Source organism: Megalobrama amblycephala, linkage group LG15 (genome assembly GCF_018812025.1).
Source record: "Megalobrama amblycephala isolate DHTTF-2021 linkage group LG15, ASM1881202v1, whole genome shotgun sequence".
Taxonomy (NCBI): domain Eukaryota; kingdom Metazoa; phylum Chordata; class Actinopteri; order Cypriniformes; family Xenocyprididae; genus Megalobrama; species Megalobrama amblycephala.
The window spans coordinates 2,512,182-2,524,442 of record NC_063058.1 but is presented as its reverse complement, the minus strand read 5'-3'; the positions used below and the strand labels follow the sequence as shown (position 1 = coordinate 2,524,442).

Sequence of the window (12,261 nt, the reverse complement as noted above, 5' to 3'; positions counted from 1 at the left end):
AAATAACCCAATAAACACCAAAAATAGTATGTTTCTCATTTATAGTACAATAATAAACATATTATATAAAACTGAAAAAAGGTAATAAATACAGTACAATAGTAACCAAAATATATAATTAAATAAACATTACATAATTATAGAACAAGAACAATAACAATAAAATCTAAAGTTGTGGAGAACAAGTTGTAGAGTTTAATCATAACAGTTTAACATTTAGTGTTTAAAAATCTGAGCAGGATAAAATAATGCAAGTCAATAAAATTAAAAAAATATATAATAAAAATAAAAAAACAATGCAAATAAGGCCAATACTTCTGGTATTTTAATGATCAAACAGAAATAAATAATTATAGATTTAACAACAATAATAATGATAAAATTTAACATTTTGGAGAACATTTTTTTTTTTTTTTTTTTTTTAATTAAATAATTATGTACAGAGTTTAATAGTAACAGTTATTACAGTTTTTTCCAATTGCTAACACACAATTTTTCAAACTAGTCTGGTTTTATCTAGCCTGGGTGCCAGCCCGAACCCCGCCCACAACATTTTTTGGACGGGAAGTTCGGTCTGGACTCGATCCATTGTGGAGTAATTATGCTCGGCTCCCAGAAGGCCGAGCCAATCAAATTGCCAGGGCGGGCTTTAATCGATGATGGACAGGCTATCTGCGGTTACGTAACCACCCACGTCATCAAAGAGCGCTTGGGTTGAATTGGTTTTCACCAAGGATGACTGCAGCTGGAGAAGTAAGATGTTTAGATTCCGCTATCACGTCTGTAATAAAAGAAAATCGACAGCGCATTAATTTTAAAAGACGAACAAAGAACCGCAATCAAGGCATTTGTCGATGGGAAAGATGTGTTTGCCGTCCTTCCAACGGGATTCGGCAAAAGTTTAAGTACAAGTTCAACATACGTCACTTACTGCGTTGCTCTGATTGGTTGTAGGTCTATCCAATTGAGTGCAGAGTTTTTTTTTTTACTGGTTCGGTTAAGACACGCCCTATAATTCAAGTGCAATGGAGCAGTATCAGACTCACATTCTGCCTAGAATATGAGTATGACGAAGTCAGGCTAGGTTTTATCAAAAAACTTAACACAATTCACAAAACCACACACCCAAACTGCAAAATACCTCATATATCCTGCAAAATGAAGCACTGCAACCGAAACTACACATAGCATTATCAAAATCAAACTTTTGCATGAAATGGCACACACTTCATTCATATTACCAGATTTTTGCCTAACCACCTACACACTGTTGGGCATAATGAAAAGCACCCCCATCTTTAGTATGCTTTGCCATAATACCAAAATATGTATCAGATTGTTCACATGCACAGAAATATTTGCAGATACACACACATGCTGTTGCAACATTTTTATTTTTTTTCCCTTCACTACAGTAAACAAGTCAGTGCAACATATGCACAGCAGATATATTTACATGGGACTGAACAAAAATATTCTTACAAAAAACAGTAAACTGAAAAAAAAAAATCTGAAAAAAAATATATTACAGTTTAAAAAAAAAAAAAAAAAAAAAAAAAAAAAAAAAAAAGGAGGCAAGAAAAATAATTAGGCAGCATCTTGCCGCACAGCCGGGTCTGGCCACAACGCCTCGTCAACATCACAGGCAATATCTTCCCTTGCCAGACATCGAGGGAAGAAGCGCCTTGAGTGCCTTATCCATCCCTGAATTGCACCCACATCAATCTCATCACATGCCTCTTCCATGGCCTGCACAAGAGGTATGCACACAAAGGGCTGCCGGTCGTATACCTTCCACCGCCATGCCGAAAATAATTCTTCTATGGGGTTCAGAAATGGGGAGTATGGTCGGAGATATTGCACGAGAAATGTTGGGTGTTCAGCAAACCAGTTTTGGACTGGGGCTGCACGATGAAAGCTCACGTTGTCCCATACTACAACGTACCGGTTTCTTTGATGGTCTGCATCATTCATACGCTCTGGTGGTATGAGAATGTTATGAAGTCTGTCCAGAAATGTGAGAATATGGGCTGTGTTGTATGGTCCAAGGTTGGCATGACGGTGGAGGACACCATGCATACTGGAGATGGCAGCGCACATTGTGATGTTCCCACCACGTTGGTCAGAAACGTCTATAATGGCTCTGTGGCCAATGAGGTTTCTCCCCCTTCTTCTGGTCTTTGCTAGGTTGAACCCAGCCTCATCTATAAAGATGAACTCATGTGGGATTGCATGAGCATCCATTTCCAGTACTCCCTGAAAACAAAGAACAAAAATCAGTCAATATGGTGTTATCCAGTAAGCTGGGAAACAATGTTGCATGTAGTGTACTGCAGTCAATATAGTACTTACATCCACATATGCTCGTCTGAACTCTTTGTTTCTTTGAGAGTTTCTCTCAAACGGCACCTTATAAAGTTGTTTCATTCTGATTTGGTTTTGCTTGAGAATGCGAGCTAATGTGGACAGACTAACTCATTGAATGTTGTTGAATAAGGTGTTGTCTTGGATGATGTGGCTTTGAATTTCTCGTAATCTGATTTCATTATTTTCCAAAACCAAGTTTACAATGGCAGCTTCCTGTACCCCGGTGAACATTTGGCCCCTTCCTCCACCATGGTGTCGTCTCTCAGTCCTTTAGAAAAAATAAAATAAAAATATATATATAGGGCTTGGACAATGCAGCCTAAATATTTTCCCCCACAGTAGAGTACATTGTACAGGAAACTTGTACAGTTCATGAATGGCTGATGTCATACACCAAGTAAACAGGCGTCACCCAACTGATACACTATGACATGGGGTATACTACATGTGTACTACATGAAATTTTGGTTACATACCTGTTCTCCAGTCTAAAGGTCCGGATGACAGAGGCGATAGTAAAACGGCTCAAGTTTGGCTGCACTCTCTGTCCAGCCTCACGCATTGTCAGCCCATGGGTGATGACATGATCTACTAAGGTTGCTCTGATTTCATTTGAAAGTGTTTGTCTTCTTTGGCCATGAACTCCTCTACCTGCTCTACCCCTACCTCTCACTCTTCCTCCCCCTCTTATTCTCAACCTCAACCTCCCTCTTCCTCTTCCTCTTCCTCTTCCTCTTCCTCTCTCTGCAATGTCTTCCATTGTTGTTGTAAAAAAAAAAAAAGGTTCTCACCTGTGGTCTTTTCATAGTGCTTACATCCTGATTGAAGCGTTAACAATTAACCATTGATGTGTTTGGCCAGGTGTCACATGTAATTGGCCAATTAGCTCATGTAGTGTCCTTTTGAATGGCAGTGTTTTGAAATGGCAAACATGTGACTTTATGTCAGATTGTTGTGTCTTATGCAGAAAACTGTGTTCAGTGCATTTAAAAAGTGCCATTTTGAAATGCAAAATGTGTGTAAAGCAGAAAAGGTGTTTAGACTTTTGGAGACTTGAGAAGAAGTTTTGCTCTCTGTGTGTCAGTTTAAATAATTGTGCTGTGCATGTCATTTTAGTGTGTTAGCAATTGGAAAAAAAAATGTAACATTTAGTGTTTACAAATCTGAACAAAATTTGGTAATGTAAGAACAATATAACAACATGCTTAATAAATATTATATGTAAAACATTCTTACAGATGAGATACAAAGTATTTACAATTTCAAAAGATTAAAAGTAGAGCTTTCCATCCTCTAAATAATCAGTTTTGAAAATGTTTAGAAAGAATGAAAAAAAAAAAAAAAAAAAAAAAAAAAAAAAACATTTCCATTGATAAATAAAAAATGATGCATATATAACAGTAAAAGTTAAGCAGACTTTTTTACATTTTACAATCGTGCATGGACCAACATGACATTCTAAAGTAAAATAAACAAATAAAAAAACAATATCCATAACAAACAAGAGTTATATTTTTATGATACAATAATTACAATATATACATTCAAACCAGGAATCATGAGAGCAGTCACTGGGGTAAAAAAAAACTCTTTTTTTGGAATTCACTTCAGCGTCATCTTAACGAGACAATCAAGGAGGGGTAGATTGTGCAAGCTGCCGCCTTTGTTCAACGTTAGTTTATTTATTTAGGTTTATTGCACCATATTGTATATTGTGTCTATGTATTTTAAACATTTGAATGGACTGATAAAGGGAGCTGTAAATTATTTTTGTTGAAGTACAATGTCGTTTTGACCATATTAATGTACCAGATCTAACTCATATTAATATTACAATAGTATAGAAAAATACTATACATACATTTATAGGTAAAATCAAACTCCTATAACCTCCTTTACTCATTCTGTGACGTCAAACAACTTCCCAAAGGATCATATAGGGGCCCGAAGTGTCCATCAGTTGCACCCTTCAAAATCCTTCATTCAGAAGAGCCCTTTGAAGTGGCAAATTTTGAGCACTTCGGTTCGGAACGACCCTTCAATATGGCGGCCATGATTATTTTCACTCCGAAGTGCCCTTCGGAGGGCGATATATCCCATTTGGAACGCATCCACCCGGTATCAATGAAGCCATGATTTTACACACTCCAATACAGGAGGTGGCGGCATGCACCTTTTACGATGGTCTGGAACACCAAGAAACTAAACGAAGAAGAGGTTAGCCAGCCGCCAAAAAAAAAAAAAAAAAAACGAAAAGAAGCAGCAGCAGCTTTGTTAACATTTATCAAGATGCCGCGACGCTCACGTAAACAAGCTGTCCAGGTGAACATGGACAGTGATGAAGAGTTCACCATTTCCTCGGAAGAAGACGAAAACTTTGAAGATGAGCGCTTGCATTTTGAGGATCGAATTGATCCAGTGGTGGACACCAACGAGTGAGTTGTTTTCCCCCACATATTCGTATAGCTGTTTCGGGCTTCTAGACTGACTTCAACCAGTTTACATTATCACTGGAATGTGTTGTCCCGAGTTGCAGGCAACTTTTCAAAATGTCTTCTTATACAGCGTAATGTAGCCTACACGCTCGTCTTGTATGGTTTAAAATAAAAACGCACAGTATTTCAGTGACGTAATTTTGGCAAGCCCATTGTTTACTGTGAAAGCCTGCTTCATAGGTGTCATATTGTTTTTCAATTTAGCTTAGATTTAGCACATTTCTTTACATGAAAGGGATATTATTCTAAGAAAATAAAAAGCTATGTGAGGAAAGAAATTGTAGTATTAAAAAGGTATCCTGTGCAAAAAAATAAAACAAGTAATAGGCTACAGTTCAATTTATTTGCATGTTCTAAACATCCTAGAAATTAAATTAGAGGCATCCGTCCGAAATATTCTTAAACATACACACTGAAAGAAAAAAGATGAATCGCATATTATTTAAAACAGTCCAGTTTGAAAACAAATTCCTTAACAGGTAATTCTGGTTACTGTATGATGATTGAAATCACGAAACGGCTTTAAACATTTACTAAATAAACTGCAAAAATATATTTATTTTATGTATAGACTGCTTCTCCTATTTTAAGGTAAAATGTTTCGAATCAAAACGGGACACCCGTATATTACATAGGCCTACTCATCACACAAGGGTTTTGCAGTGTAGAGAATACGAATAGCCCATAAAAAGAAATCAATTTCACATTACTAGTAGAGCAGCTCATTTGCGCGTGATTGCATTTTGGCTTAGGGGGGTGTGGGGCACAAAGTAACGTGGGGCTAGTTGTAACCAGAGCCATATAGAGAGAGTTGCGACAACTCCATAGACGCCAATGGAACGGTTTTTTACAGCAATGGCGGCTCGTGGAGCCTCTCAATAGTTCCCGGAAGTAGCAGCCGCGCCGTAGAGTTACAGCAGAACAGACCGTTTGTGGTGTACTTTTAAAAGGTAAGCTGTTTAAATTATTAGATTTTATATTATCAGTACATCTGAATCAAATTAACTTGTGTATTAAAGCATGCTAGCTTATATTGCTCACTATAAAATAGTTTCAGGGGATGTTATCAGATAGTAGATTCGACAATTGTTTAAAGCAGCTTTATTCATCGTTGTGTAATTAGAGAAAAATGCTTCTAAACGGGGTTAAATATAACTTTGGGGCTTGTGGTGGGTGAAAGTGGTAAAATGAGAATATTCTTATTCCTTATTAAATGTACAACCCAGGTGAAAAAATACTATAGTAAATAGTATAGTGTTTTTGAACCATACTATAGTAAATTGTAGAATACTGTATATATTATTGTATTTACAACACTTTGTAATGAATGCTACAGCATACTGCAGTATAGTGAACTGTAATAAATACTGTAGTATACTTTAGTTTTTTACTACATTGTGATTCTGTTGACTGTCTATTATGTGTCAGCTCAGCTGATTTTTTGATTGATGGGGAAAGGGAAGTTTATAAGTTTATAAGTGAGATAAAAAAAACAACGCTTAAAAGCAGCACAAAAAAAAATTTGTGTGTGCTAAATGGAAAACCATACTAACTACCAAAACAGTATATTATATTATATACTACTACTGTATTTAATTTCTCCCGCTTTTGTCTCCTTTTATCTTGCTTTCAAGCACAAAGGATATTCAGATCCTGAAGACTCAATGCAATGATGCTGTCACCGCCAGTCTCTGCTCCTTGGATTTTGCAAGATTTTCCTTGCACCTTATTTTTAATAAACCTTTAATAAACATAAAAGTTCCCAATGTTGTTTTTTGTTAAAAAAGGGCAGATACACCTATATATGATTAACACATCTTGGCGCATAATCTTTAGCTCTATTTAAATTGCTCCTGCTGACTTGAACATAACTTTCTCCTTTCTGTGTCAGTGGGGAAACCATGCATTCATATTGCTTTCTCTGAGTGACTGGATCATCCTCATGCAGCACTGCAAACCATAGCGGAGACTACAAGAACATGTAGAAAAGGACAGACGAAATGCTTGACATGCAGTTTATTACAAATTTATAAATCCATTGCACTAAATCAGTGCAAAAGTCAATGTGTGTGTATAATCATGTTTTGTTTTAGAATTACATATATTGTGTATGAATGTATATAGTAATATGTGAATGGGGTGCATACGAATTGTTAACATTAAGATAAATTAAATTTCACTTAATTAAATTTTACATTTCACTTGTTTGCAGTGTTTTTTTTTTTAAGGCAATCACCTGTCACCTGCAGGTCTCCTGTGAAACCATAGTGAACATGACATGATTGCCCCTAACTAACATACAAGTTTAAAAACATAAAAATACTTCAAAACAACTGCAACACAGTCTTTAACCAAGGTAATATTAGCCAGAAATATGTTAACAAGGCAGGCAACGCTGGTTGAAAACACTAATCCTCAAATATTAGCAGGTTTTTATCTTTTAAAAACAAAATTGCTGAAGTCTACACGAATCACGTGACGATCAAGTGTTTTGAACTTCCGTTGTCGCAACTCTCTCTCTCTATGGCTCTGGTTGTATCTAGGGTTGCAAAGGGCCGGAAAGTTTCCGGTAAATTTCCGGAAACTTTCCATTGGAACTTAACCTGGGGAATTTTGGAATTTCGTGATCCTTCAGAAATCATTCTAATATGCTGATTTGATACTCAGTTATTATCATTGTTCGAAACAGTTGTGCTGCTGAATATTTTTTTTTGGAACCTGTAATACTATTTTCAGTATTCACTTACTAATAAAAAGTTAAAAAGAATAGAATTTATTCAAAATGGAAATCTTTTCTAACAATATCACTTTAATATCACTTTTATTTAACAATTTCACACATCCATGCTGAATAAAAGTATTAATTTAAAAAACAAAACAAAAAAAAAAAAACAAAGAAAAAAAAATAATGACCCCAAATTTTGAAAGGTAGTGTATATTGTTACAAAAGACTTCTATTTTAAATAAATGCTGTTCTTTAAATTTTTATGCACAACTGTTTCCAACATTGATAACGGAGTATCAAATTAGCATATCAGAATGATTTCTGATGGATCATGTGACACTGAAGACTGGAGAAATGATGCTGAAAATTCAGCCTTGCATCACATAAATAAATTATATTTTTATGTATATCAAAATAGAAAGCCGTTATTTTAAATTGTAGTTATGTTTCACAATATTACTGCTTTTTTTCTGTATTTTTGATCAAATGTGCATGTTATGGACTGGGGGAATGCACAGTGCATGCAGGGGGTGTGGCCTCAATAGCCCTGCAGTAAGTAGTGTGCTGTGTGAATGTCAGGGTAAAAATTCAACTAAAATTGCATTAAATGTGGTTGTTTTAACCAAAATTATGCTGCAAGATGTTCTTTTCAACTACATTTAAGTACCCTGTCATAGGCTAACCTGTAATTTTGCAAATTCCCTGTTTATTCCCATTAATTCCCGTTAATTCCCATATATTCCCGCTAATTCCCATATAAATCCCATTAATTCCCATGGAAAGTTTCCAGCTTTGAAAATTCCCGGAATTTTGCAACCCTAGTTGTAACACACATGGTTTACAACTTTCCATACATGCCAGCATGACGAAACTTAGTGTATTTACTAGTTGCCATATCAACACTATATCGAGAAAAAAAAAAGTGCCCCCCAAAAAAATAAATAAATAAAATAAATAAACAATCTTTGGAATATCACTTAACATTTAACCATAGCAAAAGTACATTTCTTACTTAAACATACAAAATAAATAAATAGAGATGCAAAATTAACTTATTTAAAATCAGACAAATCCAATATTATTTTAATCTTATATCTGTTATTTAACAGTTGAGAGAGTTCTTTAATGCTGATCTAACCAGCAGAACTCACAAGCCGGGTTTAAATCCCAGTTGCGCAGGTGGGGCACTAGGGGTGCGAGAAAAAAATCGATCCATCGATGCATCGCAATTCTCTCTCCAATGATTCTGAGAATTTCAGAATTGATTCTGGGCTTAGTTTTCAGATGCGCGATGACACTGAGTGTGCTTTAGATATATCCAGATTCTGCTTTGTTCCAATTCCCCACACACATACACCACTCAAAACTCAAAGTTCGGAAATGTTGAAGGGCCATTCCACCGAATTGGTGACATTTGCTTGTTGAAATTCTTCAAAATTAAACTTTTATTTTTAATGTTTTTTTTTTCAACACTGAATCTAATACTACACATTTAACTATTCAAAATGTCTATTGGTCAATCTCAGGCAACTTTATTTAATTTATTACTAGGTTTGAAAGCAGAAGATGGATGCATGCTTTCTCAGTCCTATTACCAAAACTCATGTGAATGTCAATTAATTCCTTTGTATTCACCTCAAGAAAGTGTTTATTTTAAAGAAATGGTTTGTTATTTGTTCAAATAATTTATATTTGCGACATAAAAAAAGAAACAAACAAAAAAACACTTTATATTAAGGCAAGGTGTATTTAAAAAAAAGAAGAAAAAAAAAAAACTTTTTTTTTTCCATTTAAAAGTCAGAAGCCTCAATTATATCACTTTTTAATAATTTAATTTATTTAACAATTGTATAAATAATGGACCAAACAAAACTGATAAAACAGTGGTTTAACTTTATTTTAGAAAAATCAATAAATTTAGTAACAGAAATGAGCACTTTGTAACAGGAATGAGTGTGTGCATGTGTGTGAGAAAGAGTGTGTACATGGCCATGTGTGTGAGTGAGATTTCTGTGTTGAAGGGATGTGCTATGTGCTAGTAGTACTTAAAAATGAAGGAGGTGGAAAGAAAGAGAAAGAGAGGGAAGGAAAGACAGAAATGGGGGTAAAGAAAGGGTTGCGGGTGTGTTTCACTCCTTCCCTTGCAGCATGCCATGGGTGGGTGTTTTTGGCAACTGCATAGTATGGGTTCTCTCCATCTTCTACAAAAGATAACAAAGAAAGGCTTTGTTTGATGTTGCTGTGCGCAGTCTCGCCCGTCGGTATTTCCCTTACAAATGCTCTACGGAGGCACGTCGTTTGGAATGCAGTGGACTTATTTAAAATATGAAACTCACTTACAGAAGGCTGCTTTCAATTTCAAATGCTGACACTTTGTTTGTGAAGAGTGCTCGAGAATGCGACTCAGTGTAAGTGGTTTTATGACGCAAAATTAATGTAAACATTAATTTTTGTCATAAGGGATTAAATGGACAGGACAAACCGCATTATTTATTATAATTCAAAAGAGATCCGTGTGTGAATGCAACTTATTAGATCTCTGTATGATGTAACAATCAAACGACAGTAAACATGAGAAAGAAAACGTTCAGATATAGATATCATATATAGATATATAGATTGAATTTTTTGATGAAATCCGAGAGGTTTCTGTCTCTCCATAGAGATTCAACACAACTACTACTCCAAGGTCCATAGAGGTAAGAATGACATCATTAAAGTACTCCATGTGACTCCAGTGGCTTAAACTCATTTTTATGAAGTGACGAGAGTGCTTTAAAAAACAAAAAAAAACAAAAAAAAAACATAATTTACCACTTTATAGAGCTGTCAATAGTACCGACTTCGGTACCTGTTGGTACTGAAATTTTAAAAATGTGATGCTTTGAGCTCTGTTGAGCGGATTTGTAAACACCTGATTGGCCATTGTGTTGAGGCACTCATCAAATATGTCTGTGATGGCTACAACGGTCAACGTTACATGTTGCATGTTACAGATCAATAATTTTATGAAGCGATGCGAGTGCTTTGTTTGCGCAAAAAATAAATAAATAAATAAATAAATAAATAATTTACCTCTTTACTTACAAAAATGAGTTTAAGCCACTTGAGTCACATGGAGTATTTTAATGATGTATTTTACCTACCTTTCTGGACTTTGGAGTGGAAGTTGTGTTGGATCTCTATGAAGAGACAGAAACCTCTCAGACTTCATCAAAAATATCTTAATTTGTGTTCCTAAGATGAACAAAGGTCTTATGGGTGTGGAACGACATGAGGGTGAGTAATTAATGACAGAAATTGCATTTTTGAACTAACCCTTTAATTGTCATTAATTGTATCTTTAAAACTTATCATAAGGTCAAAGTCAGACACACAAAGAAAAATGAAGCAAGCGCACCATGGTTGCATTATAAGTGTATTTATTTTAAAACATTGTTAACCAAAGGTTCCAAAAACCCTCCAAACAAGCTATTTTTCTGAACATACAGAGTTCGTACGGTCATGAAAAACCTGGAAAAGTCATGGCATTTTATAACAGCGAGGCCTGGAAAAGTTATGGAAAAATAAATAAACCAGAAAGTTATGGAAAAGTCATGGAAATTTGTTTAGAAATATTTATGTAATAGAATATGTTTGCTTGATAATATTGGTTAAACAAACTTTGAAACTCCGTAACCATAATTTGTTTATTCGATCCATATAACTAATCACACGCGTTTCTGTCGAGCGTGATGGCCAATCAGAAGCGTTCAGATTAGTCATTGCTGAAACGAAGAGTTTCGTTCAGTGCACGTGCTCCGTCTGAATTCTGACTGAAACTTGCAAATTTTTCCATAATAAACAAAAGTGCAGATTGGATGTTAGAGATTAATGTCGCAGTGTCATCAGCTTCTGTGATTTTAACAGGAGTTTAATTGACTCTCTAAAGAGTTCCTGGTAATTTTATAATTTGAGTAACATTAAAAAGTCTGTGTAAATAAACATTAATGCTATTTCAAGTGCAGCTTCTGTTACGCCTTTGCTGTTTAAAGATGGCTTTTGTTGATGGTAATTTTATTGGTAACAGTAGTGTTCTGATCGACTTAAGTAACTGGTTAAAGTTAAGTGACAAACGACAATGCAAATAATCATACATTGCACTTATAAATAAATAAAATGCCCCTGGAAATCAATTGCAAGGGGCCCCATATTGGAAAATTTTATTTCTGACCGTGGCATGGGGTAATATCTGACAGTTGCAGTTTGTAGAAATTAATAAATAAACTCGACTGTTTTGCTGGAATTCAAATAGGGATGTTATCTTGTTGATTGATTGGTTTTCCAATGAGATTAATAGGACTAGGAGGCAAAGCTGTTTTTATTTTTTTTTTTAGTTGCCAAATTTTGTATTCCAAAAGTTTGTCTCTAGCCCCACAACCTTGTAAAGTTACAGTCAGTGTTACTGTACACTTTTTAACATCATTGCCTCCCATTGATGTATGTTAATGCATTGCTAGGGTCAGACACAGTATTTTATCTAACTGTCTTACTGGTGTGTCAGCGTTTATTTTGTATTAAACTACATAGCTTGTCGTTAATTAATTAAGATGCGCTGTGATTTAACATTTGAACATGGACTTTTATTCTTATTTTACATACACAGACATTATATACACAGACTTTTCATGGAAT

At 35.1% G+C, this 12,261-nt stretch overlaps 1 protein-coding gene and 1 long non-coding RNA gene across 2 annotated transcripts; one reads left to right on the top strand and one right to left on the bottom strand.

Annotated features, from left to right (window-relative positions):
- Nucleotides 1–1,541: 1,541 nt before the first annotated feature.
- LOC125247590 lies at nucleotides 1,542–3,701 on the bottom strand. The gene is made up of 2 exons (XM_048158968.1): nucleotides 2,353–3,701; nucleotides 1,542–2,256 (listed from the first exon to the last, which is right to left on the bottom strand). Exons 1-2 carry the CDS (start codon nucleotides 2,425–2,427, stop codon nucleotides 1,588–1,590), a joined length of 744 nt encoding a protein of 247 aa, XP_048014925.1. The 5' UTR covers nucleotides 2,428–3,701; the 3' UTR covers nucleotides 1,542–1,587.
- Nucleotides 3,702–4,107: 406 nt separating this feature from the next.
- On the top strand, nucleotides 4,108–7,066 carry LOC125247784. Its single transcript, XR_007180175.1, has 2 exons — nucleotides 4,108–4,802; nucleotides 6,754–7,066. It is a non-coding gene; the product is annotated as an uncharacterized LOC125247784 (long non-coding RNA).
- Nucleotides 7,067–12,261: the final 5,195 nt, after the last annotated feature.